General features: G+C 49.6%; 5 protein-coding genes and 5 non-coding genes across 10 annotated transcripts; 4 read left to right on the top strand and 6 right to left on the bottom strand.

The window, feature by feature from the left end:
* Positions 1 to 2,647: 2,647 nt before the first annotated feature.
* Positions 2,648 to 6,329, bottom strand: LOC132220850 (histone H2B type 1-C/E/F/G/I). The gene is made up of 2 exons (XM_059674504.1): positions 5,807 to 6,329; positions 2,648 to 3,578 (listed from the first exon to the last, which is right to left on the bottom strand). Exon 1 carries the CDS (start codon positions 6,278 to 6,280, stop codon positions 5,900 to 5,902), a length of 381 nt encoding a protein of 126 aa, XP_059530487.1. The 5' UTR covers positions 6,281 to 6,329; the 3' UTR covers positions 2,648 to 3,578; positions 5,807 to 5,899.
* A 226-nt stretch (positions 6,330 to 6,555) lies between these two features.
* LOC132220847 (histone H2A type 1-H) lies at positions 6,556 to 7,005 on the top strand. The gene has a single exon (XM_059674500.1). The coding sequence runs from the start codon at positions 6,594 to 6,596 to the stop codon at positions 6,978 to 6,980; it is 387 nt and encodes a 128-aa protein (XP_059530483.1). The 5' UTR covers positions 6,556 to 6,593; the 3' UTR covers positions 6,981 to 7,005.
* Positions 7,006 to 8,437: 1,432 nt separating this feature from the next.
* On the bottom strand, positions 8,438 to 10,367 carry LOC132220833 (histone H3.1-like). Its single transcript, XM_059674478.1, has one exon. It carries the CDS (start codon positions 10,249 to 10,251, stop codon positions 9,736 to 9,738), a length of 516 nt encoding a protein of 171 aa, XP_059530461.1. The 5' UTR covers positions 10,252 to 10,367; the 3' UTR covers positions 8,438 to 9,735.
* A 330-nt stretch (positions 10,368 to 10,697) lies between these two features.
* Positions 10,698 to 11,744, bottom strand: LOC132220839 (histone H2A type 1). The gene has a single exon (XM_059674492.1). The coding sequence runs from the start codon at positions 11,726 to 11,728 to the stop codon at positions 11,336 to 11,338; it is 393 nt and encodes a 130-aa protein (XP_059530475.1). The 5' UTR covers positions 11,729 to 11,744; the 3' UTR covers positions 10,698 to 11,335.
* Positions 11,745 to 11,912: 168 nt separating this feature from the next.
* On the top strand, positions 11,913 to 12,488 carry LOC132220860 (histone H2B type 1-C/E/F/G/I). Its single transcript, XM_059674515.1, has one exon. The coding sequence runs from the start codon at positions 12,051 to 12,053 to the stop codon at positions 12,429 to 12,431; it is 381 nt and encodes a 126-aa protein (XP_059530498.1). The 5' UTR covers positions 11,913 to 12,050; the 3' UTR covers positions 12,432 to 12,488.
* A 3,660-nt stretch (positions 12,489 to 16,148) lies between these two features.
* Positions 16,149 to 16,221, bottom strand: TRNAF-GAA (transfer RNA phenylalanine (anticodon GAA)). Its single transcript has one exon. It is a non-coding gene; the product is annotated as a tRNA-Phe (tRNA).
* Positions 16,222 to 17,092: 871 nt separating this feature from the next.
* TRNAI-UAU (transfer RNA isoleucine (anticodon UAU)) lies at positions 17,093 to 17,186 on the bottom strand. Its single transcript has 2 exons — positions 17,149 to 17,186; positions 17,093 to 17,128 (listed from the first exon to the last, which is right to left on the bottom strand). It is a non-coding gene; the product is annotated as a tRNA-Ile (tRNA).
* Positions 17,187 to 19,325: 2,139 nt separating this feature from the next.
* TRNAT-CGU (transfer RNA threonine (anticodon CGU)) lies at positions 19,326 to 19,398 on the bottom strand. Its single transcript has one exon. It is a non-coding gene; the product is annotated as a tRNA-Thr (tRNA).
* A 1,008-nt stretch (positions 19,399 to 20,406) lies between these two features.
* Positions 20,407 to 20,512, top strand: TRNAL-CAA (transfer RNA leucine (anticodon CAA)). The gene is made up of 2 exons: positions 20,407 to 20,444; positions 20,467 to 20,512. It is a non-coding gene; the product is annotated as a tRNA-Leu (tRNA).
* A 2,320-nt stretch (positions 20,513 to 22,832) lies between these two features.
* Positions 22,833 to 22,914, top strand: TRNAS-AGA (transfer RNA serine (anticodon AGA)). Its single transcript has one exon. It is a non-coding gene; the product is annotated as a tRNA-Ser (tRNA).
* The last annotated feature ends 3,360 nt before the right edge of the window (positions 22,915 to 26,274 follow it).

Raw genomic sequence — 26,274 nt, 5'->3', positions numbered from 1 at the left:
CTAGAGGCCCGTTGCACGAAGAGATTCATGCAATAGGCCTTCCCTTCTCCTGGCTGAAGGCACCGGTTTTCCTCCAGCACTCAGGACCCAGGCCTTCTCTCCAGCCGGAGCCTTCTGTCTTCGCTCTGCCGCTTCATGCCTACGTATGCAAATTAACCGCCACCTTTGTCGGGTTAATTTGCATACTCTCCTGATTGGCTGGTGAGCATAGCGGAAGGGCGGTCAATCTACATGTTTGTCTATTATTAGGTAAGATAGTTCAAACTTCAGTAATTTGAGTTCCACTTTCACAATATTTTTTTTTCTGTATCTGGATATAATCTAAACTATTATTTACTTACATTTTTTCTTTAAATATACTCTTTATAAAACAGTATTTCAAAAGACAACTTTACATCACTACCCTACCTCTGACCATGAACAGAAAAGAAAATCACAATGGAAGAGTATTTTTTCTTTATTTCCATCACCACTTTGGATCAATATTTTTAAAAAATATTCAGTTCCAGGTACATGCTGTTTACTGTGGTGACACGGAGCTCGAGACAAGCTCTGGGTCATGAAGGTGAAAGAGGGCAGAGTGGGTGGGATCAGCAAATGCCAGTGGGGTACCCAGCTGACACTTTACCAGTTAGTTCATCAGAAAGATGGAAGGAGCAGAGAAGAGAGAATGATATTTGATTCTCAATTTCAATATTTTAACCACCAAAGTTCACATACTATTTACCATAATTTCCTGGGCTCCCCATGGCACTTTGTACAGATCTAGGAAAACGTTAGTTTAATTAATGTATTAAACTGAACCACTATTATATGCCTAACTCAGGAAATATAAAAATATATAACTCAAGAAGCTCACATTGTGGTAAAACATTTATAGTGATACTTTTATTTCTCAAACTTTTTAAAAAAACAACACTTTTATTGACTTCATAGAAGAAGGGAGGAAGAAATGGAAACATCAATGATAAGAGAGAGTCATTGATCAGCTGCCTCCTGTACGCCCTGGGGATTGAGCCCCAAACCAAGCATGTACCTTTGACCAGATTCAAACCTGGGACCCTTCAGTGCACAGGCCAACACTCTCTCCACTGAGCCAAACCAGCCAGGACTATTTCTCAAACTTTTAAATCATTACTTAATCTGTTGAAAGGAAAGAAATCTATGTGATACATTTTTCATGGTATCTTTTATATGTGTACCTTATCCAGGGATCAAGAACATGCTTGGAATCAGCGTTGTTACCGTCAGGAAACATTCAAACCTGTAAAAAAATTTTGTGTTTCTTTGAGCCAAACTGTCGACAATTGCCACGAAGCAGAATCTCACCGCATTGAGACAATGCTCTGGAAAATGGTGGTTTTTCACCCATTTTTATACATTACAATCAAAGGAGGAAACATAAAGGGCTTCATAAAATTCACTGGTGACAGATTAGGAAGGCGCAGAAAGCAGTGCTGGAAAACCTGGGGATTCTTTTACACAATTAACATAACAATAACAATTAAGGAACCTGTGGTCACCCTGGTGCCCTGGGGCATTGGTTGTGCCCTGAGGGTTCAGAAAAAAGGATGTTGGATGGGAAGGACAACAGACAGGCTTAGTTATGGTAAAGACAGACTCTTGTCAGGGAAGGAGCTAGCCTAGGACTACCTGCCATAAACTGCTTTTAGTTAGAACGCTTTCACTTCAGACCATCCTTTGTGGTGACTTTAGGTCTCTCGCGTTTGCAAGGCCACCACACAGCCCTCCCCTGAGCTAGTCAGGCTAGCAGGTGGCCCCTTTCATCCGCAGTGTACGCCATCTTATAAAGTCCTAAAAAAACTGGGGCCTTGTTATTGTCTCCATTTTGCTGAAGAATCACATGTTGGGGTCCAGCCCCAGCAGGTCCAGGGGTTCCAAAGGCGTAGACGGAGTCATCGCAAAAGGAATGACACGGAGACAGCGTTCAGGTGATCAGCATAGCCAGGTTCTCTCTTTATTCTCTCATTACATCTGTATTTATACCATTTGATCCTATAAGCATGCCTCTATAGTCACATCATGGTATGTTTTGGGTCCTCCCTTAACCTCCTACAGTTCCTTGTTTCATGTCCATAGTTTCTTATCTGACCTTTGCCAAAAATCCTATCTCCATCTAGTTCGGTTGATTTTAATCCTATCCATTCTATTCCAAAGGGGTTATCTCCATTCCAAGGTCCCTACTCTACTGTTCTGTTAAGCTACAAGGAAGTAACTGAAGGAGATTATCCTAAGTAAAGATTATGTAGCTTAAGCGTGATTGTTCGTAGTTAAGGTGATTAACTACCCACCTGGCACTTAGTTAAGGGGTTTTACTGATTTATTCCCTTCCTTAGTCCTGTTAATCCCTAACACCAGGGGAAAATCCCCACCTGGGGAAACAACTTTTCTCAGGGAGGTGGGTCCTGGTTAAAACACATAGCACTAAGAGGGGGAACAAACATATGACATATACACCAGGTCCCTTGAAACATAGGCTGTGCAGATGTTTCTTCCCTGCAGCGACTGTGTCAAGCAGCAAGGGTGGACCGGCTTCCAGCAATCACAGGCTCACCCTGGCTGGCTGGGTGGCTCTTTTGGAGTGTTGTTCTCTCTCTACCTCCCTCCCCCCCCCCTCTCTCTTTCTCCCTCTCTCTCTCTCTCAAAAAAAAATCAATAAACATATCCTTGAGTGAAGATTAAAGAAAAAGAGAGATTCACAGGCTCATTGAAGTATCCACAACACCCAGCTAGCAGGCATCAGTCTACTCAGGTGATAAAACTCAGGAAAAACCATCCTTTAGACTCAGATTTTTCTCATCTGTTTCTATGCTTCAATCTCTTTCTCTCTGTTCTAGAAATTATTCTTTAAGTAAAAAATATTGACAAAAATTATTTGGAGCAAATCATGTGAATTATTGAAGCTGCCAGCTATAAATTCCAATGAAAACCAGTAAAGTGACATAAGTGCTGGTGTGTGAGGGCCCCGCTGTGTGAATCTTGTCTAGATGGGCCAAAGTGCCCTCTGCATGTTCATCTCCTTCCTGCTGACTTTAGCCACCGTCCTCCATGTTCTTCTAGACATCGTCTTCTCTGCTGACAATTCCAGGTCACTCAAGCAGTCCCTGACACAAAACACACATTTATACGTTAGGTCTGATCAAATAATTGAATCGATACTCCCTCCCCTGCGAACTGACCTTTAGGCCACTTCACAACCTACGTTCCCTTTCGCTCAGACCACAGTCCACTTGCTAAGACCTTTATTCTTCCCCTCCAGCCCTTCCTAGGATCCAGGTCCTCCCAGACAGTTTTCCGCCCAGAGGAAGCCGCTGAGTCCTTTAAAACCTGACCCTCCATCCCTGGGTGCTGGCACCATTTTGGGACTCAGCCCATCTGGTATCCGTATGACCTAATCCACTTATCAGCCCGTACCACTTCGGCCTCCTGCGTTCTTCCTTCGGCGACTCTGACATATTCACATTCTCCAGGCCGGGACGTAAGTGTTTAGGTATCTTAATGCCTCTAAATTCTGTTCCCATTTTCTCTCCTGGATATTATCTTCGGATTCCCTCATTCTACAAGACAAGACAATATCAGAATTGGCTGTTTATTTTCTGCATCTGTGCACTAAAGGCAAAATCAAAGGCACCTGTGCTTTGAAAAGTAGTGATTTAAAAACCCCAAATGTATAGGGAACTTACTATCCACAAATATCTTGCGATGTGGAAGGAGAGAAGATACTTTTTTTTTTAAAAAGTGTGATTTCTCTTATAACAGAATTGAGGGAAGGGTAGACACACATATACAGTGGGGCCTTGTCTTACGAGTTTAATTCGCTCCGAGACTGAGCTCGTTAACTCAAATTACTTTCTCAACTCAATACAAAAAATTGGCCGAGAGACAGCTGGTATCTCAAAAAACTCGTTAGTCGGGACACTCGTAAGTCAAGGCTCCACTGTAGTTACACAGTACATAACAGTATAGACTAAATACACACACGTGCGTACAGACACATGCATGGCCCTGCAGAGGGCTCTCGTAGGTTCTATGAGAAGCTGAGTAACAGCTGGAGAAGACGGGCGGCTGACTGAGCTAAAATCTTGCGTTTTCTGAATCTACATGTTCTTCCAGTGGCCTGTCGGTCTTTTTCTTCTACTCTCGAAGAGAAAGTCATACAGTCGAGAGATGTACCAGTAGGCGTGGGGTCCTCACAGGATTTCCTTATGATTACATAGATGATTCTTGGAACTTGTATACAGCTTCTATTTCTACCTCAGAGCTTTTCCTCATTCATTCCCTTGCCCTGCGTGGATCAGAGGTAGGCACTGCCTGCTATTTAAAAACATTTACTTATGAAACTACCTCTTAAAATTCTTAAAAAAATTTTTTTTAAATCACACACATGTGCTTCAAGAGAAAGTTGGTCTTTCCCTAACCGGTTTGGCTCAGTGGATAGAGCGTCGGCCTGCGGACTCAAGGGTCCTAGGTTCGATTCCGGTCAAGGGCATGTACCTTGGTTGTGGGCACATTCCCAGTGGGGAGTGTGCAGGAGGCAGGTGATTGGTGTTTCTGACTCTCTATCCCTTTCCCTTCCTCTCTGTGAAGAATCAATAAGATACATTTTTTTAAAAAGAGAAATTTGGCTTTATTTTCAAGCTTTATAAAAAGGTACCACATATATATCAACCTTCTGAGATTTGTTTCTAAAATTCATTGAAGTGCTGTGTATTTCAATCCTTTTCTGTGCGATATGCTATCCCACTGTGTGAATGCACCCAAATAGACATATTGGCCATTAACATGTGGTTGCTTCTAGTATTTTGCCATTCAAAATAGCATTGCTCAGTTCTCACAGATCTCACTGCCAAGTGTGCAGAATACTCTCATGTAAACACCTGGGAGTGAACTGAATCACCAGGGGGCCCGTAATTGCGTACAGGGCATTGTCAGAACGCTTCAGCAAATACAGTCAGTGTGGAAGTCATTCCATGAGGATCCTGGGGAAGACCACACGTTCTAAACACCTATGCTGTCCTCAAGGGCTTACAATGGAGAGGTGGATTGACATCCTGGGTTGGGGGCAGGGAATGGCCCACTGCTCCCCTTGTTCTTTTTTCTGCTCTACTTCCCAATCTTTAAAATTTTCTTCCTATTAGTAGAGAAAGAGTACATGCAAGTGAAGCAGAGAAAAAACATGGATTTGATTTGACAGGAAGAGTAATTTCACTCAGAGAACTGAGGAAGTGGGTAAAATGGCGGTTCCTCTCACAAAGCCTCAAGGCCCACAGTTCTGCAATGAACCCAGAATCGTATTTAAGCAATAATAGAATTGCACGGGGAGGTCGTTCCTTCCAAACTTCCTGTACATCTGGATTGGCTGTTACCGCTGCCCACTTTGACCTGGCCGATGCGTGAGATATCTTTCTCCCTTTTGGCTTTCTAACTTCTTAGGAAACCAGCGCACAGGGGAAGAGTACTAGCGTCGTCCACCCGCTAAAGGGAAATAGCCGGAACCTTCAGTGGGTGCGAAATGCCACATTACCAGGCACACACGGCAGGAATAGGACATTCAAACCTTACACAGAAGCCTTTAGCGGTTAACACGGTTAAGTGTGATTGGATTGTTTTTACGATGAGCATTTTGTTTTTCTTTACAGAGCTTGTCTAAGAACCGGATACTTCTCGACATAAATCAATCTCAAAATGTATAGGTGGCCTCAGCATGCGCTGCATCGCAGTGAAAGTTCACAACTAGACCGCGGAAAGAACCCCCGCCAACTGCTTTACCGCGAATAACACTTACCCGGTATCAAGAGTGAGTCACAGTTCTTTTTAGAAGACGGAGTGGCTCTGAAAAGAGCCTTTGGGTCAGGAGTGAGGCCGCGTGCTCGCGCGTCTACTTGGAGCTGGTGTACTTGGTGACGGCCTTGGTGCCCTCGGACACGGCGTGCTTGGCCAGCTCGCCGGGCAGCAGCAGGCGCACGGCCGTCTGGATCTCCCGGGACGTGATGGTCGAGCGCTTGTTGTAATGCGCCAGGCGCGACGCCTCGCCCGCGATGCGCTCGAAGATGTCGTTGACGAACGAGTTCATGATGCCCATGGCCTTGGACGAGATGCCGGTGTCGGGGTGCACCTGCTTGAGCACCTTGTACACGTACACCGAGTAGCTCTCCTTGCGGCTGCGCTTGCGCTTCTTGCCGTCTTTCTTCTGCGCCTTGGTCACCGCCTTCTTGGAGCCCTTCTTCGGGGCGGGCGCGGACTTGGCGGGCTCGGGCATGGTCGGGAGCTCAGCGGAGGTGGTTGGTGAGAGGAAAAGTGAGAGCTGAACGCGCTGTGTCCTGTTTATATAGAACCTCGCATGCAAATAAGGTGATAAACCAGAGCCCTGTGTTGGCTCCGAGAGCAACCTTGAAAACTTAGCTCTGCCCAATCAGAGCGCCAGAATCCCAAACGTGCACGTTCACTGGTTTAGAAGAAGCTGAAACCTGAACCAATGACACACCTGCTTCTTCGCGCCACAAACGTTTATAAAAAGTGCCGCCCGCGCACTTTCACTTTTGCAGCCCCTTGCAGTGAAGTTTGTAGCCAGAATGTCCGGCCGCGGCAAGCAGGGCGGCAAGGCGCGCGCCAAGGCCAAGACGCGGTCCTCGCGGGCCGGGCTGCAGTTCCCCGTGGGCCGCGTGCACCGGCTGCTCCGCAAGGGCAACTACGCCGAGCGCGTCGGCGCGGGCGCGCCCGTGTACCTGGCGGCGGTGCTGGAGTACCTGACGGCCGAGATCCTGGAGCTGGCGGGCAACGCGGCGCGCGACAACAAGAAGACGCGCATCATCCCGCGCCACCTGCAGCTGGCCATCCGCAACGACGAGGAGCTCAACAAGCTGCTGGGCAAGGTGACCATCGCGCAGGGCGGCGTGCTGCCCAACATCCAGGCCGTGCTGCTGCCCAAGAAGACCGAGAGCCACCACAAGGCCAAATAAAGACCACGTTTGAAAACAAGTGAACAAAGGGTCTTTTCAGAGCTCCTCCTGTAGTCACCGGAAGGGTAGCACGACTTAGTTGCATTTCCAATCACTTTCACCTCTTACCCATTCAGTGTAATTTGTTACCCAACACAAGGTGCCGTCCTTGCCTCAGCCTGGCCACATTTCAGAATTGGCTCTCGGCAGCTTTTGCAACCCAGACACGTTGACTTAATAGTTGTGTTCTTGACGGGCTAGAATTTCAACGCCATGCTGACTATCATCCCAAGATGTTCACCCAGGTCCATACTGGAAATTAGCTTGTGACAGGTGTCAGCAAATCCGAGCATCTCTTGAGGGGACATTAATAGGGGTGGTTTCCATAGACACCCATTGTGAGTCAGCAGGAAGGTGGCAAATCTGGAACCTTTAATAAGTAATTGTCTTGAATTTGTAAAAGCACCTCACTAATTTATAAGACTACTTGGCAGTATATGTATTACCACAGGCATGCTAGATGTGCACATATCATAGTGCTAGGGGGCAGAAGTACAATGTTGGGGACCAGCTATAATTGTAAGAAATATTAACCCTGCTCTGTTAACCGTGATTGTTTTGTTCTGATTAAAGGCACAGTCTATCCTGGCTGGGGGTTGCACGTGGAACCTGGGAGCTCGCCTGGAAATGCAGCCTGTCCTCCCCACCAGGGAGCTGCCTATTCTTATGGAAAGATTAACAACCTTGTTGCAGACACCAGAACTGCCATCCCTTTGAAGACCCCCAGCCTTTTTATACTTGCAGGCCTTTGCAAATCTCCAGCCTGCATTACCTGTACACTGCCCATTTGCCATGCCCTTTTGTTTACTTCCCATGTAATCTTTGTCCTACCCAATATATGCAGCTGGCTTATGGTGGGGTGCAGAGCAGATATTTGTGAGTGACCTGCTGCTCTCCCTGCTGTCGGCAGTATTGGAATAAATGCTCAGATATGATTCTGCCCTGTCTCTGCTGAACTGGCTGAAGCAGTGACAGGCAGTAAGGACCCATTGAGTGTCCGGTTACAATAGCAATGACCACTAGATGCTAAGAAGTGGATTCCAAGAGCAGTGATGGTGGAGACCTACAGTTTGAAAAATAGGAACCAACTTCTCTGAATAAAACTGAGGCTGTTTTGAGAATAGAGAGGTCAGACATTGTGGTGTGTTTCTCATGTCTATACCAGCATGGTGAGATCCTGTTGGTCTAGGCCTTGGAAAAGATTGGAACGTTTAGGCCACTTCCCAGTTTGCCATTTCAAGAAATGCAGGCCCAACGACTATTTCTTCTGTTTGTCGTTTTTGTAAATTATAACGCATTTATACTTTCAACAAATAATGTCCTTCACCCTTAGGTCCCACCAGTTAAGAATGTCAGTGAGACACTGCTTGTTCTAAAGGAGCTCAGTCTAAGGGGGAGGAACACTAAAGCACATGTAGCAGGAAGAGTAGACACAGGACACGAGGGGAACATAGGGAGGAGTCAGATCCGTAAGAAGCAACTTCTGGGCCGAGGGCAAAAGGAATTAGAAATTGAAAGAAAGTACAGGAATTCCAGCACAGAATTAGCATCGCCAGACCCAGGGCTTGTGCTGTGTGCACACAACTGATTCGAAACTGGATACTGGCACTAAATTAAAGGTTAAAAGAGGTAGGAAAGAGCCAGGAGGGATCTGTAGGCATTCCTTTTCTTTAAATACTTTTATTTACTAATGACTCCCAAATCCTTTTATTTTAATCTCTTCACATTTTGCACCCAGCCCCCACCATCAGTAAACCACGTTTCTCTACTTCTCCTGCAACACTTGGCAAACCCAACTTCTGATTTTGATCATTTACTGGGTATTAGGCAATATTTCAAGGTTTTGATTTGCATTATCTGATTACAGGTGATGTTTAAAAGTTATTCCTATAATTGCTAGCCACTAAGCTGTATCCATTTTTAAAATAAGATTTTTTTTTTCCTTCAGAGTGAATAATAAACCACTACACTCAAAGTTTCTAACACAGAGCTGTCATTCCTCCAAACCCTCTTTTAGGCCACTTAGGTAAGTGAAAACCAGATTAACCCTAATTCAACTTTGTTTTCCTACAGCCTTTGGAGGCTGAATCCCATCTTCTCCTTTCCTTCCCAGACTTGTTGAAAGGAACCTGCATGGCCTTATCCTCCAATAGTTGAGGGCCTTTGGAAGAGAAACTTCTAGTAGAGCTAGAGAGGGAGCATAAATTGCCTGTCCAGATCCTGAGAGGTATTTTCAGGTTCGACTCCCAGACGTAATTAGCATGTTTGTGACTATCAGACGTGGGTACGGGAGGTGCCAAGATCTATGCGCTGAGCCCCTTGTTACGGGATGGGCTTAATTCCTCCCCTGTGGACAGGCTCCTTCACTTTAGCTCTTTCCTCGCGGATAACAAGGGTCCAAGCGGTGTCTTTATCTACGCAGATACATAGTTGCCTTTGAAAGTGCTGGTGTTTAAAGCAACAGTTGGTTAAGAAACTTAGTTTCCCTAAATAGCTACTATACTGTGAACACTGAACGTGAGGCCTTGCCAATCTTGACACCCAATTGGCTGAGGAAAATGATACCCATCGTTCTGGAGGGAGCCTTATTTCCATAAATTGTGCGCCGGGCTTGCGTTTTTAACGCGTAAACCAGGAGTGCAACAGCCACTGTCAGTGAGGCTGGAAGTGGCTCTGAAAAGAGCCTTTGGGTTCCAGGTTGCCGCCCGCCAAGAGCTCACGCCCTCTCGCCGCGGATGCGGCGCGCGAGCTGGATGTCCTTGGGCATGATGGTGACGCGCTTGGCGTGGATGGCGCACAGGTTGGTGTCCTCGAACAGCCCCACCAGGTAGGCCTCGCACGCCTCCTGCAGCGCCATGACGGCCGAGCTCTGGAAGCGCAGGTCGGTCTTGAAGTCCTGCGCGATCTCGCGCACCAGGCGCTGGAAGGGCAGCTTGCGGATCAGCAGCTCCGTGGACTTCTGGTAGCGGCGGATCTCGCGCAGGGCCACGGTGCCGGGCCGGTAGCGGTGCGGCTTCTTCACGCCGCCCGTGGCCGGCGCGCTCTTGCGGGCGGCCTTGGTGGCCAGCTGCTTGCGGGGCGCCTTCCCGCCCGTCGACTTGCGCGCCGTCTGCTTGGTCCGAGCCATTTCCAACACAAACAAGCAGAGAACTGCTGAAGGAATGGCAGCGCGGGCTCGCAACCGGTATATATAAGGCAAGTGCCGCTGTGATTGGAGGAGGCGCCTGCCCATCAAGGCCGGCAGTGACGTGATTGGAAGCCGCGTCCGCTTTTTGATCCCCGGAGCCTCCGGGCGTTTGGATCAGAAATTAACTTCTTCCACCCACCCACCCTTCAGCAGAGGCTGTTTCCTACCCTTTCTCGTCGCTCGGTCTGTACGCATTTTCTTTACAATGTCCTGTCTTTGCTCCGCAGAATTTCATGTAAATATCTTGTTCGCGGAATAAAATTTTTAAATTTTGACGCCGGAAACTGGCTTCCCTTTGATCTTTTTGAAAAAAGCGCGCGCTACGTGGGATTGGCCAAGTGACTTTTCAGTCTCATGCAGGTTTAGGAAAGAGAATTTCCCGTCAGTTTCTTCATTTCTCTATTTAAACTCAGAGATTTTAAAATGTTCTGTAGGCTTTTTCTAAATGTCTGTTGAACTCCATTTCACATTTGATATTCTAGCTCGATTGACATTTGCCTGTCCCTACCACGTTCATAGGCAGCATTCCACTACGTTTAACCATTTGAAGTGAGACTTGTGTAAAAGGGGTTAAGAAAACACGTCCTCAAACGAGTAAGTGGACAGAAAGATGACGGTGCCAGTCACGCTGGGCCCCGCGCAGAGAAGCTCTGCGGAAGGGACGACCCCGGGGCGGGCAGTGTTGCTATCCTATTAACAACCCTCTAGGTCCCCCTAGGCTAGGAGGTGGGCGTTAGCGAAGATGTGTGCCATTAAGATGCAAAACCACACGAACAAGAGACAGAGGAGTGGTTTCATCGCCCTGCGGGCCACTAACTCTATTTGCATTTAGTCACCTCCCACCCAGCGTGTTCCGTCGTGTTTTCTCCTAGTTTGAGCCCGAGGGCCTGCAGCTTTCATGCGTTAATTACCGGGTGCAGAGTCTCTATCCCTTAGTGACCACACTGTCGCTAGCTTTGTGTTCACTGGAGCTCCTTTCCCGTCTGCAGGGTGTTTACAGTGACGCCTCCTGGTGGGTGGAAGGGAACATTCTCAAGTAGCTGCTCCTACATGGCAACGGCAAGCTCTTTAGTGAAAGCGTGGGTGGCTCTGAAAAGAGCCTTTGGTTTTGGATGTTGCGCCGTGCTCCTCACTTGCCCTTGGCCTTGTGGTGGCTCTCGGTCTTCTTGGGCAGCAGCACGGCCTGGATGTTGGGCAGCACGCCGCCCTGCGCGATGGTCACCTTGCCCAGCAGCTTGTTGAGCTCCTCGTCGTTGCGGATGGCCAGCTGCAGGTGGCGCGGGATGATGCGCGTCTTCTTGTTGTCGCGCGCCGCGTTGCCCGCCAGCTCCAGGATCTCGGCCGTCAGGTACTCCAGCACCGCCGCCAGGTACACGGGCGCGCCCGCGCCGACGCGCTCGGCGTAGTTGCCCTTGCGGAGCAGCCGGTGCACGCGGCCCACGGGGAACTGCAGCCCGGCCCGCGAGGACCGCGTCTTGGCCTTGGCGCGCGCCTTGCCGCCCTGCTTGCCGCGTCCAGACATGGTAGACAGGAAACCTCCGCTCAGACCTTGATCTGAGCTGAGTCGCCCGCAGCTGCGCTCTTTATAGTCGCGCCGCGGCGCGAACGTGAGTCTGTGCCATTGGCGGCAACTTACAGCCCTTTCTGTTCAACCAATGGGATCCTGGTTCTGAAACACACTCGTTGTCAGTGGACAACATCCCGGTGACGTTTCCGGGACTCACCACCAGTCGGACACGCCTTTCCTCCCCGCCGCCTGGAAGGAGCCCGAACCGGAGGACACTCGCAGCCTCGCGCTCGCTCTTCCCGTTGTTTACCGGCTTCTTCGGCGGTTCCTCCCGACCATGCCCGAGCCCGCCAAGTCCGCGCCCGCCCCGAAGAAGGGCTCCAAGAAGGCGGTGACCAAGGCGCAGAAGAAAGACGGCAAGAAGCGCAAGCGCAGCCGCAAGGAGAGCTACTCGGTGTACGTGTACAAGGTGCTCAAGCAGGTGCACCCAGACACCGGCATCTCGTCCAAGGCCATGGGCATCATGAACTCGTTCGTCAACGACATCTTCGAGCGCATCGCGGGCGAGGCGTCGCGCCTGGCGCATTACAACAAGCGCTCGACCATCACGTCGCGCGAGATCCAGACGGCCGTGCGCCTGCTGCTGCCCGGCGAGCTGGCCAAGCACGCCGTGTCCGAGGGCACCAAGGCCGTCACCAAGTACACCAGCTCCAAGTAGACGCGCGGGCACGCGGCCTCACTCCTGACCCAAAGGCTCTTTTCAGAGCCACTCACCTGCCAAGAAAAACCTGCTGTGCTTTTCCTATCATTTGTGGGGATGGGGATGGGGAGCATTATCTTGGGAGGACATCTTAAAAAGTAATGAGCAGGCTTGAGAAAAACTAGAGTTGAGCATTCGTGCCCCTTCCCCCCCACCACCACCACTGTCTTGTGCAGGATCCCGTGGTGTCCCTCCCACTGCAATGGTTTTGTGTGTAGCCAGACCAAGCGGTTATTGCCCTCTGGGGACAGATGACCAGGTCCCAGGTATGTTAGGTGCATAGAGATTGCTTCCCAATTCCACCAAGCACAGAAACTGCGACCAGCAACATTTGCTGCACTTAACACTGGAGGAAAAGTGCCATCACAACTCATCCCAAGGGAAAGGAGTTTAGTCACAGTTAAGCCTCACAGATGGGGAAGAAGCTTTGTGACAATGAAGTACCCCGCGGGATTGGCAGCCAGTGAGGGTAGGTTTGTGGGGATCATGGAGAAGAGGGACCTGCATAATCCAGGAGCCAAACCAAAGGCTGCCTGCGGCTTCTTTACACACAGCTCTCCCCTCTTCACTTTTCTCTGCCATGAGACACACCCAGGATCTTGGGCTGTAGAAAACAAGCAGGACAAAGGGAAGCCGTCAGTTCTTTCCAGAATCAATGACAGTGTTGGAGTAAGTGTGGGCGGCTGAGGAACCCCCAGTTATGCTGGAAAGTTCTCTTCACTGAGTTCACCCTTCCTGCTGGTTTTAGACTCCATTCTGCCTCTTCGGAAGAAATGGTATCCCTATGGCTTAGTTGAGATTTTGAAATGCCCACAGCTCCAAAATACTTGGATTTGCGAAGGCAGAAGCCTCCCCTTCACCCCCCCTTCCCGCCCCCACCTACACTGATGGTTCCAGTGAGGATAATCTAATTATCCAAGAGTGAAGCAGGGCCCAGGGACTAACGTGGGTGACCACCCTCTACAGTGCTGCCTAAGCTGGCTCCCTGGGCATGCGACTCGGGCAGTTGCACGGGGTCCTCCTGTTCTCAGAGGAGCCTCGTCTTTGTTTAATAAGTACAGGGTGAGACTACATTTAGTTTTGTAAAAAACTGCAATGTGTAAGGCCTGTATGTAAACTATTTTATACATTTCTTTTTATTTTTTAGCTTGTGGATGTCTAGTTGCCCCATATCAGTTGTTGAAAGAACTATTCTTTCTTTATTGAATTGCCTCCGCCCCTCTATCAAAGGTCAGTTGACTAGTGAAACTTCTCCTACCTCTTAATTTCCCCTTCTCTCTCACTCACCTCGTTCCCATTCTACTCCTTCAGTTTTCTTCAATAAGCCCTTCCTAACGCTATTCTATTACTTTTTAATTTTATTAAAAAAAAAATAACAGCCTTCATGTTCATTAGAGCAGTGGTTCTCAACCTTGGCTGCACATTAGAATCACCTGGGAATGTTTTTAAAATCCTGATTTCTGGGCCTCATCCTCCAGAAATTCTGTTTCTTTGTTACTAATGTTGTGGACCCACCCCATAACAAAGAAACAGAATTAGAGGGAGAAGTTCTGAACTTCCAGTTCTTAACTGTAGTGATCTTTGGGTGTTGGCTCAAACTGGAAGAGAATAAAATGGGCTCCTGGCCCTTACGGGGATCAAACCCCGGACCTTGGCGTTATTAGCCCCGCGCGCTAACCTACTGAGCGAACCGGCCACACGGTGGCACCCTTGTCTTTCCATGAAATGAAAACACTAAAAAGAAGTTTACGCTCTAATATAAAGAAATTTTCTTCTCAAATCCCTACTTGGGGATTCGGCCTTTCTCGGAGAGGTGACCTTGGTTGGAACACAGTGCCAAGAGGGTGAGCAAACATATTAAGAACCGTATGCCGACAATTGCCGAGGAGAACCAAGATGGCGGCATAGGTTAACGCCGGAGTTTGCTGCTTTGAACAACTACTTCAAAAGTGAAACCAAAAAACGGAAGGGACGTCACCCAGAACCACAGGAACGCTGGCTGAGTGGAAGTCCTACAACTAGGAGGAAAGAGAAACGCATACGGACACTCAGAGGAGGCGCAGTGCTGAAGTCAAATTCTGAGGTGCGGAGTGCGCGGAGCGGGCTGGCGGCGGAGGGCGCGGTTGTTGTTTTCAATCGGGAGGGAGTCGCAGACTCTGAGCTCCAGATCCGGGCGAGTCTTTAGGGACCCAGACTCAAACGGGAGAAGCGGGACTGTCTGGCTTCGGTCAGAGCGAGTGCAGCTTTCTCTCCGAGCTTTGCAGCGGGTGCTGGGACTCAGAGAGGCAGAGCCCCTGGGGACAGGACTGAGAGCCGCCATAACTGCTCTCTCTGGCCCACGCTGTTGATCCTGTGCGACCCGCCCCGCCCAAGCCCTGCACAGAGGCATTTGCCAGATAGCCTCAGGCAAAGGCTAGATTAGCACCTCCCTAGAGGACAGAAGTTCTCTCACTGCTGACACAGCTGATTCTCATAGCCACTTGGCCTGGAGGTCAAACCCTCCCTGGAATTAGCTACAACAATCAAGATTTATCTATAAGACTGCGAACAAAGACCACTAGGGGGTGCACCAAGGAAGCATAACAAAATGCGGAGACAAAGAAACAGGACAAAATTGTCAATGGAAGAAATAGAGTTCAGAACCACACTTTTAAGGTCTCTCAAGAACTGTTTAGAAGCTGCCGATAAACTTAATGAGCTCTACACGAAAACTAATAAGACCCTCGATCTTATATTGGGGAACCAACTAGAAATTAAGCACACACGGACTGAAATAACGAATATTATACAGACACCCGACAGCAGACCAGAGGAGCGCAAGAATCAAGTCAATGATTTGAAATGCGAGGAAGCAAAGAACATCCAACCGGAAAAGCAAAATGAAAAAAGAATCCAAAAATGCGAGGATAGTGTAAGGAGCCTCTGGGACAGCTTCAAGCGTACCAACATCAGAATTATAGGGGTGCCAGAAGATGAGAGAGAGCAAGATATTGAAAACCTATTTGAAGAAATAATGACAGAAAACTTCCCCCACCTGGTGAAAGAAATGGACTTACAGGTCCAAGAAGCGCGGAGAACCCCAAACAAAAGGAATCCAAACAGGACCACACCAAGACACATCATAATTAAAATGCCAAGAGCAAAAGATAAAGAGAGAATCTTAAAAGCAGCAAGAGAAAGAAACGCAGTTACCTACAAGGGAATACCCATACGACTGTCAGCTGATTTCTCAACAGAAACTTTGCAGGCCAGAAGGGAGTGGCAAGAAATATTCAAAGTGATGAATACCAAGAACCTACAACCAAGATTACTTTATCCAGCAAAGCTATCATTCAGAACGGAAGGTCAGATAAAGAGCTTCACAGATAAGGAAAAGCTAAAGGAGTTCATCACCACCAAACCAGGATTATATGAAATGCTGAAAGGTATCCTTTAAGAAGAGGAAGAGGAAGAAAAAGGTAAAGATACAAATTATGAACAACAAATATGCATCTATCAACAAGTGAATCTAAGAATCAAGTGAATAAATAATCTGATGATCAGAAAAAAAAAAAGAAATTTTCTTCTATCCCTTCAACCCCATACTATTGAAATATGACTTTTAAGCCAGTATTCCACGTTCACACAGTTAAATTGTGAATGTTCATCAGCTCTCACGAAAAGGAGCAATAACTCTGCCGAAACCCGGGATCGAACCAGGGACCTTTAGATCTTCAGTCTAACGCTCTCCCAACTGAGCTATTTCGGCTTGGCCTGCTCCTGCTTTTCTTGTCAATTACTTTTAAATAGTCTTTTTAATCTTAGGTTCACTTTTGGATGCCACATATCAGAAAAAGTCAGATTTTTTCGGCCTTGTTCCGGAAAATATAACGTGTAGCCCGGTAAAGGTAGAGTCAGAGAGATGATGTAATCAAAGTAAATAATACAAATGTACATCTCCTTAGAGGAGAGGAAATCAGGGGACAAAGTGGGGGGAAATACTCGAGACAGGGTTAGACCCGGGAGGGGCTGGGTGAGGACAGAACAACACTGACTACTTCAGACACACAGAGTTCTCAGACGAGGCCATTTCTTTCTTTTCTGATGAGATTAGGGAGAAACGCCCGCCAGCTGCCTGTGCCTGGTGTTTCCCAGGCTGGTTGATGGGAAGCTGGCTGCGGAGCGCGCCCAGAGCTGGCTCACACTTCCCAGGTGGCGCTCAGCATCCTCCCTGCCGCCCGGAGGCCTCGAAGCCAGCACACCTGGGGGCAGCTTCCGCCTGGCCCTGCACCCCGCGACCCCAGAGAGCAAGGTCCAGTTCCCCCGCTTCCTTGCTCAGGCCCCAAAGAGCCAAGGAATCGTTTAAAGAAAACAAGGGGAACCCGGGAGGCAGGCTGACAGCCCAACCGCTGTGAGGTCTGCCGCTGGAGAAGCTGGACCGCGGGGGATCATTTTCATTGTCCGCCTCTGTTTTGATTTCTTCCTGCTTGAAAACGACGAGAAATGCTCCTTAACCCGGTGACTATCGGCGGTCTCACCCTGGAAAATACAAAAACCGCTTTTTAGCTTTTTTCTTTGGAGAGAAGGGAAAAACGCATAAGAACGACACGAGTTCCTGACACCGCAGAGGGAAGAAAACATGCTCCAGGTGAGGCTCGAACTCACAACCTCGGCATCACCCGCACATATACCGCCGTATAAGTACCGCGCGCTAACCGATTGCGCCACTGGAGCATGCTTTCCCCGCGCGACCCGCGCGCGCTCTACGGAGCCGCAGAGACACGCAGATCCTCGTTCTTCGGGAACCGGAGCGGGACGCTCACCATCCGCGGCCCCGCACAGGCACCTGCACCTGCACCTTCTCCCCCCGGGCCGGCCCGGCCCCGCGGATACAACACGTTTGGGCCGCGGCGCTGTCAGCTCTCCCGGAAGATGCTTCCTCTAAACCTCCGAGAAGCAACCTTTCCCCGGGATCCGGAGCGAGAGACGGAGCGCGCCGCCCTCGCCTCCGGGCCGCCCTGCCCTGCCGCGCTCCCAGCGCCCAAGCCCTCCGGAGCCCCGAATCCTCCCGAGCCCCCGAGTCCTCCGGAGCCCCCGGGGAAAACCGCCTTCGAAGTCAGAGCCGGGCTGTCCGGCATCTCCTGCGGGAAAACGGCCAGAGCAGTGACCCCTCGCGCCTTACCGCACAGAGAAAGGCGGTGCCCCCCCCACCCCGCACACCCACCCCCTCCACCTGTCTGGGGCTCTAGAGGCTCGTGGCGGAGAGTCTGCCTCTGGACAAAATGCCTCCCCAACGTCCTCGCTTCCTCCCTGGGCCTCTCATCATGAAGGTCAGTTTCGTGTGTGCGTTGGTTTGCTGTCTTGTTTGTTTCTGACCTGGGGACTCTGCCGCTACCCAACCACACACACATGAGACATGCGCCTCCTGGTTTACGGAGTAACCCCTGTCCGTGAGCAGAACCGCACAGCGAAGGGACTAACTGAGCCTGGGGTCTCGGCTTGGGCAAGCCCAGGACTACCGTGCCCCGCTGTCTCCAGGCTGGGGGCCGGGGCTTCCCTGCGACTCCCCTCTCTTATGGCTTCAACAGTGGATTATGTTTTCCGTCTGTTCAGCGTTTTTATCACTGTCCAGGATGGACAGGCTATTTCCAAGCTCCTTACCTGAGGAACTGGAAATCCTGTGTTGCTTTTTTTTTTTTTTTTTTTTAACATCGCTGAACACAAGACCCTGGAGTTGGCAGCTTTTTATCAATAGGAGTAAAAATCACACTCCTGAACGTCAGTGGATGCGCTGCAACTACTATAGACAGTAACACAGTAAACATTACAGAGACGGCTCTAGTTTCCCGGGGCTGCTTTCTTATGACCCCGGATTAAATAGCTTCCTGATGCCTCATCTTGCCGTGGAGCGCAGGCAGGCCTGGAAATGTGCGTGACCGAGCAAGGTCCACTGCCCGATGGGCACAACAGCCGGCTATGGCACCTGGCTCTGAAAAGACAGCTTTATTTTGAAATCGACTGTCAAGGAGACAAGCTGATACCTGCCTTTCCGATCCAGGGCTCCTCGCGAGATGTAATGGGTTTCAGCACCAGGCCTTCCTGGACAGCGCACCCTCGCCTCCTGCGGTCAGGTTCTGGTGGCACACGGGCTTAATTTGCACTATTTTCTGCTCTGCACACCCTTTGGCTGCATGGCTTGCAGTGTGGTTCTGTCTCTGAAAAATACTCAGTGTTTTGTCAGAGACAGGATAGGGCCAGTCTGAGCCGGTTCTGTGCTGACAGGAGCTTTCACTCATTTTTCAAAAAAACGTATTCATCACATATATTTGACTTCCTACTGGCTTGTGGTGATTCAGTCATAAAAAAAGTTTGGATCCTACTATGAAGCGTCATTTTAGTAAGAAAAAGGTGCATATCATGCAATATCGGCTAAAACATATCGGTGAACAAATGGTGTTCTTACCTAGACTGGGGGTGAAGTGAAACACGAGCTGACTTCGAATGACCAGTAGGACTTCGCCAGAAGGACGGGGGTATATTGCGAGCAGAGAGCAGCGTCGGTGAGGTCGTGACGCATAAAGAACCCTGAAGACTCCGGGAAACACCGAGAGCCCTACATTGCCAGCAGTAGGACGCTGCTCTGGCTGAGTTAGATGGAGCCGAGTTGCCTGTGAGTATCTTGAGTGTCAATTTACAGTCAAATTTCAAACAAGGTGCTGTGCAGTGTGAATGTGCTTGGTTGTCAGATATCATTGGCTTCAGATGACACAGCAGTTTGTGACATGGTTTTGAAGAATGTCAGCTTTAGAATTTCCTACTTTTGTTAGAGAATTCATTTCAAAGGAAACATTGCCCACAAAAACCAAGGCCCACAGGCTCCAGTGAGATTCGAACTCACGACCCCTGGTTTACGAGACCAGTGCTCTAACCCCTGAGCTATGAAGCCACAGCTACCGACCCCTCTCACTCCTTAAAGTAGATCATTTGTGCAATTCTTCAGGTTTTTGGTGCTTTGTAGAAAATGTGACATTCTACCCCCAGCCCCTTTCCGATTTTCTGGGCTGTGGACAAAAAATTCCTGCGCTGAGAGTCTCGCCATCCCCCTCAGTTGTGAGGGTTTGGCTAGGATGGGGCAGTGGCGGGAGCGGGGCTGGGGGTGGGGGAGGGAAGGGAGGAGGGAGGTGGGTCGGGCCTGAGGACCAGGCCCGCTTCCCTCTCCACCCGCCTGGTCGAGCCCAGCCAGAGGAGCTCTGCTCTCGGAGTCCTGGCAAAGGCACCAGAAAACGGCCGCGGTTCACCAGGTACAGGGGCCGTTTGAAGTCGGAGCTCTAAAAAGCAGCAGCCACAACGTGCAGAGGCGGGGTACGGAGACCCAACCTCACTTATCCTCTCTCGCAGGCTTGTTGGTCAGGAAGCTGGGGGAAGCGCCATGGTTTCTGGCGAGTCCACGGGGAGACTCGGGCTGGGGCAGGAACTCCTCTGAAGGACCCTTGACTGTCGGACCTCACAGTCGAGGTGGGTCGGGAACAAGGGATAGGACCCTCTCGTCCAGATCAGGGGTCGCCCAGTTATTCACTGAGAGTCTCCCCTGATCCTGGAGCAGCATCGAGCTGGACCTGCCGGACCAGGATTGGGTTACAAAGACCACCGTGACCCTGGAGTCCGAGTCACAGGTGGGGTCGGGCCAAGGGACCTGGGCCGGGGCTGCTGAGGGAGGGGAGGCGAGGAGCCCTCCCCTCTGGGCCCAACACCCCGTCTCGGGACTGTTGACATTATCCAGGTCCTCACCGACACGCCTACTCTCCTGTCTTCCCGTTTCTCGGTGAGTTCAGAGTCCATCCAGGTCGGACAAATTCCAGAAATAATTCCCCACCCTCTTCTAGGATGCAGCTGGGCGTTGACCGTTGACTGTCCGAGTCTATAATTTCGCATTTTGAGACCCTCACACCTGTGTGTCAGGATGGCCGAGTGGTCTAAGGCGCCAGACTCAAGCTCTGCTTCCCGGCCCTGGGGGTTCTGGTCTCCGCATGGAGGCGTGGGTTCGAATCCCACTTCTGACACGTGGACATTTTGCTCTTCGAGATTCCAATTAACCAGTCCTCCGGTTCGAATCCCATTTCTGACAACATGTTTTGTTCTTGCTCTGTTCACCGCAATTTATCTGATTGATTGATTCAAATCCGGAGGGTGTTTTGGCCTTGTAAGATACTCAGCAAACCTTACCCTCCTCCCATTACCACCCGTATTCGACCTTAGGCCAGTGCTGGCATCCGGTGGGAAGACGAGGAGGTGCTGCTAAAAGGTCTACAATGCACAGGACAGACAACCTCTGCAACCAAGAATTATCTGGCCGGAAAAGTCAACGAGAGCCCGTCTCACTATAGAGTCCTAGGCTCGGCCGGAAACCCTCACATCCCAGAGCGTAATAACGCGGACAGGAAGCCCCCCTCACCCCACACCCACACCCCTCACCCCATACCCCTCACCCACACCCCTCACCCCTCACCCCTCACCCCTCACCCCAGGGCGGCAAACCTCTCATCCCAGAGTGGAATGACAGTGCTTGAACGGAACGTCTCCGGCCTGGCCTCTCAAGTCCACGTCGCACCCAGAAAAGAAAATAATCGTGAAACTTGCAGGACAAAACACGAGCTCTGAACCGACTGTCTGCAAAAACAGTTTGTTTTCTCCACTTTGCCCTTCACCCAGTGTGAGTCGTCATCACCCAAGTTTTTCTAACCAAAGAGAAACATTTATTTTACTTGGCACAAGAGAAATTAATTCTCTAAATGTAGATTCAAGGACTTTGATGTTGAACTTTTCCTCAGCAACTTTTCCTTGACTCGGGCAACTGTCTTTTCCAACGCCGTTCACAATCATGAGCCTTGGGTTTGTTCTTGGATAGTTGATGCTAGTTAGAGGTTTGCAGAATCCATGAGGCTTCTCTACCCCCTCATCTGCTGACACTTAATTTGACCTTAAAATTTACTTTGCATGCATACTTTGGTAAATCACTATTTTATGGTCTTTTATATTCATAACAAAAAGTTGCAACTTTAAAAAACAAACAAACATCTTTTAGGAACTCTCATGATTGAGGTCTGCCCAAAAAATATTCTTACAGGAACAGGCAGAAAATAAAGATTTAAAATATGTTGGAAAATCTTTTAAAGTAAATGGTTTCGAATTTTCCCAAGACTGCCAATGGAAAAGCACATAAGAAATGCTCTGAATCTATGAATCACAGGGTGAGTGATATGCTCTGACTTCCCATGACAATATTTCTTCTCCTTATCAGTCAGAGAACAGTTCATCTTTTCTGGATATAGACACAAGGAAATTGTTTTATTTTTCATTAGGATCCCCCCTGCAAAACTTTGTTACTTCTGGTTAAATATAATGTATTAAGTACAAGCAATTATCTCGGCTTTCTCAAGATGCAGCATGTTCACTAACTCTGGCCTCGCACCCATTAACAGTTTATTGGTCATGAAATGGGGCCTATCTTTGCATCCTAGAACCTGGCGTCCACATCTAACCATATTGTTCTGAATTATTTCTGTTCACCATCTGGGAATTCTGAGGAAAGAACCAGTGAGTTACAGACATGAAAGGGGGAGTGAGGATTGTGCTCTGTGGTTACATTTGGAGAAAATGAGTCCAGAATTAAACCAGGCAATCTATTTTTTTTTTTTTTTTTTTAGAAAGCAGCTAGCGTCTCACAGGAAATGAAACTCACGGACCGGCAATACCTTCCAGTTTCTTCTTAGCACGTCTGGAAAGTGAAATCGGGTTGACATTTGCAAAGCTTTTTCCCAGACGCAATCAGATGAATACAGTTGGTGTGAGCCCAGGTGCCTGGGGATGCAGGTAGGGGATCCAGGCCCGGTTTTCAGCATCATCTCTCCCTCCCTCCTCCTTGGACACTTGAATCCGAGGGAGCACGTCCTTCCCTGGAGCCCAGAAAGCGCAGTGCCGCTCAGCCAGGGCCTGGCCTCTTGCGAGTCCTAGCAGAAGGGTTGGTCCCGTCCCCGCCTGAAACCAGGGCCACCCTCACTCCGCTTCGGTGCTCAGTGAATTCGGCTCCATTTCGGAGAGTCCAGCAAACAGCAGAGCCCAGTTCACCCGCGAGGGGTCAGGCGCTGGCGGGTGAACTGACCTGAACTTCGCTCGGAACAAAGATACCGGTACAGTGCGCACCTGTGCGCTCAGCCCAGTGGTCCTAATGTCGGAGAGCGTCACCTCCCCCCACACACCTTATTCACCCGAGGAATTTACTCAACTTCCTAACACTTGTCAACACAGAAACCTTATCGTCTCACTATCGTTTTCCCCGTCACAATTTGAGAACATCTTTCTCGCTCCTGTGCTCGTGCACCTGTAGTCGTGGCCGAGTGGTTAAGGCGATGGACTAGAAATCCATTGGGGTTTCCCCGCGCAGGTTCGAATCCTGCCGACTACGTCTGGAGCTCTACTTTATGCTAAGCTGCTGCTCAGAACAGTCCCCACAGAGAGTACAGGTCCCTGTCTCTCCTCCCTCTTACCCAACAGCCTCGAAACACATCAAAGGAGGAAAAAAGAAGCGTAAAGAAAGGTGATAATAGTTCAGGAGACTCAATGTCTTCTGATGAATGGCAGTTCCAGAAGGAAACAGGAGAAAACCTAGAGGGGGGTTTTATTTTTAAAAATACAAGAGAAATTCTCAGGACTGCAGGATTTGATGATCCAGATGGAAAGGAGACCCTGAGACATACTAGAAAATATTTCCCTACTTCGAAGTCATGAAGATATTCCCGTGTTGTTTCTAGAAGTTTTATTTATTTATCTATCTGTCTATCTTTCTATTTGTTTAACTTCTACATTCAGATCCACAGACTATCTGGAAGTGGCTTTGTGGATAATGTCAAAGGGGTCAATTTAATTTTCTCCCCTGGCTATACTCATTTGAGCATTCCCCCGCCCATTATATTCACAGTTTATGCAAAGACTATTCATTATCACTATTTCTGAAGTGCTCCCTTGGTCATAAGTTAGGGCATAGAGTGTAGGGGTCTCTGTCTGCATTCTATTTAGTGGCATTGTCTGCCCATGGACCATGTACCATTGTCTTAATTATACTACATTTATGTCTTTAGTGTTTGGTAAAGTAGGTCCTCTAATTTTGCTTTCCTTTTTAAAGATAATTTGGGCTACTTTGGCCCTTTTCACTTTAATATTATATTTTAATCAATTTATCAATTTCAAAAAAAAAGACACCTGATGGTATTGTTACTAAAAATGCACTGTTTCTTTGTTATGGGGTGGGGCCACAACATTAGTAACAAAAACAGAATTTCCAGAGGATGAGGCCCAGAAATCAGGAGTTTAAAAAGATTCTCAGGTGGTTCTAATGTGCAGCCAAGGTTGAGAACCACTGCTATAGACCAATGTGGGGTAGAGCTGAGATCTTTACAGTTCGGAGTGCTCCAATCTAGGTTATTTCTAGGAACTTTATGTTTAACATAACATATACTGGCATATTTACTTGAATTTTCTTACTGCATGCGGTTGCTTTAATTCTTTATTTCACATTGATGGGAATGTAAAATGGCTTAAAATAGAACCTGGTTGAATCCACTGGACCTGGCCTAGACCTGTCTAACTCGGGTCTCTCCAAACTGCATGGTCGGGAGCCCACATCATATAACCACTTGGAGAAGAGAGAGACGAGGGCAACTGGTTTGACTGGAACCTCAGCTTCAGGCGTGGGTGCGACTTTGCCTCCTAATAGACAATATCAAGGTGAATGACTCAGCAGCCTGGATGTAAAGAGTGTGCGCCTGTGGCAGCTTTACGCCTGATTTACCGGAGTGATTGTTTCTTATTATCACTACAACCAGGCTAGGTGACAGAAGGAAGAAACCCAAATGTGGGGGATTCTTTGGCTGCGGCAGCGCCTTCGATTCCCTGGGATTGTTTGCTACATCTGGGTTCGTCTTGGATGAGAGGGTGCGTAGAGTCCATCCCACATGCCAGGGGGCGGCACACCCACACAGGTCTCAGGAATCTACCCCAATACCTTCACAGGCCATTAAAGGGACAAGGAAGAAATTGCCAGCTTTGTTTTCTTGTTTTGAGAAACGCCTACAATGTCGATCCGTGGCCATGAGGCCCAGGCACATTCTTTCCAACTAGTACAAGCAGCTTCTCTGCTGGGCTCAGCAGCTCACACAGCCAGGGGTCGCCCACATATTGAGGGCAGGGCGGCCCCACCGCAGGGCCTTTGTGGTTTTTGTGTTCACACGCCAACAGACCACTTCATTTTCTGTAGCCCGGGCCCCTAGGCTGCGCTACGGTGTACATTCTGTGTCTAGAAGGTCACGGACCAGCTCTTTCTGCAGAGTAGCACCGTCGCTTCTTGTGCAGATCAGAAATGTCCATTTCGATTCGTGTTTCAGCTTTCCATCCTCTCCGTGTGGCGAGACGGCCAGAAGCAGGCGCTTTCCCCAACTTCCCGGGTGGGTTCTGTTTTAGGGCTGTGAGGGCACTTCCTGCCCCGTGGACACTAATCTGCTCGGGGAGCGGGAGTGCGCCTGTGTCTCCTTTACCTTCGCGTCTCCAGCACCTCGGCCGCCACGGCGGTTCTATCCACTCGCTAAACAAACGACCCCAAGAAGGCGCTCTCCGATTACTTCTTCCCACAATAGGGACTTGGAAGTATATTCCCCCCCACGAGTCCTTAGGCTTGTTTCAGTGCTAGTTTCTCCTCTTCCCGATTCCTTCCTCCCGCTTTTCGGGTTTATAAACATTTTGTAGACCAAGAAGCGACTACCCAGACGGACGCCGGCTGTCACCCACCTGAGACGATAGCTTGTTTACTAAAGAGGTTTTATCTCTGAATTTTGCAAGAGCTGCTTCTACCCTCCCTTTAAAATCAGGTCCTTGGCTGTTCTCGCTCTGCGCTCCTGGGGTGCAGGATGGCGTTTCTCCGGGCGCTGGAGATCATACGTAAGCAGCTGTGTTGGGTGAGCACAACCCAGAGTCTGGTGCAAGGTCCCATCCCTAGAAGGTGCGCATTGGGAGGTTGTGCATGGAGTAGACGTTCTGCAAGGTCCTTGTGTTTGTCTGTTCGCCTTTTAATCGGCGAGACACCCGGAAGGAGGGGCGTGTCTCTTTAGCGCGTTTGCTCCTCCAGGCGAGCCGGAGAGTCCGTCCTGCGGCCTCAGTGGGCGAGCGCCCAGAGCGCCTGGGCGGCGAGGGCCGAGGCTCACCGCGCAGTGCGCGGACGGGTGTTTGTTCAGCCGGGGGCCCTGCGCCGCCTCGCTGAGTGGCAGGGTCGCTCCCACTGGGTTAAAGTCGTTACGCAGCCCGGAGAGATGCCTGCACTTCCGCCGGGAACCCACCAGCACAGACTCCCACGCGCGGCTTTGGGCTGAGAGCTGCGCCGCGGAGCGTCCTGAGTGCGCTCGGGAGCGGAGACCTGGGCGAAGGGGGCGGACTCTGCAAGGCTGGGTCGCCTGGACCCCGAAAAACCTGCCCTGGAAACTTGTTCTGTAACTGGGTCCAGGGGCAGGTCTCTGCGCAACAGCCGTGAGGACGGCTCCGGGGCCGGTGGGAGCTTGCCCGGGGCACCGGCCTCCCGATGAGGTCAGCAGGATGACCTGGAGGTGCCGCGGCTCGGTCACCTCCTCCCCCAGCGCTGCAGGTGACACAACTCAGACTTTTTCGAGCACAGTTCGCCCGTTTTCTCTCAAACACACTCCTGCAAGTTTTCCTGCGTGGGTTTGCCAGAAATCGACCCACGAATGCTGTTTTCTCACAGGAGACGGGCCTGATAAGTACG

This window comes from Myotis daubentonii, chromosome 18 (genome assembly GCF_963259705.1).
Source record: "Myotis daubentonii chromosome 18, mMyoDau2.1, whole genome shotgun sequence".
In the NCBI taxonomy this organism is placed as follows: domain Eukaryota; kingdom Metazoa; phylum Chordata; class Mammalia; order Chiroptera; family Vespertilionidae; genus Myotis; species Myotis daubentonii.
This window is presented reverse-complemented; position numbering and strand designations above follow the sequence as displayed.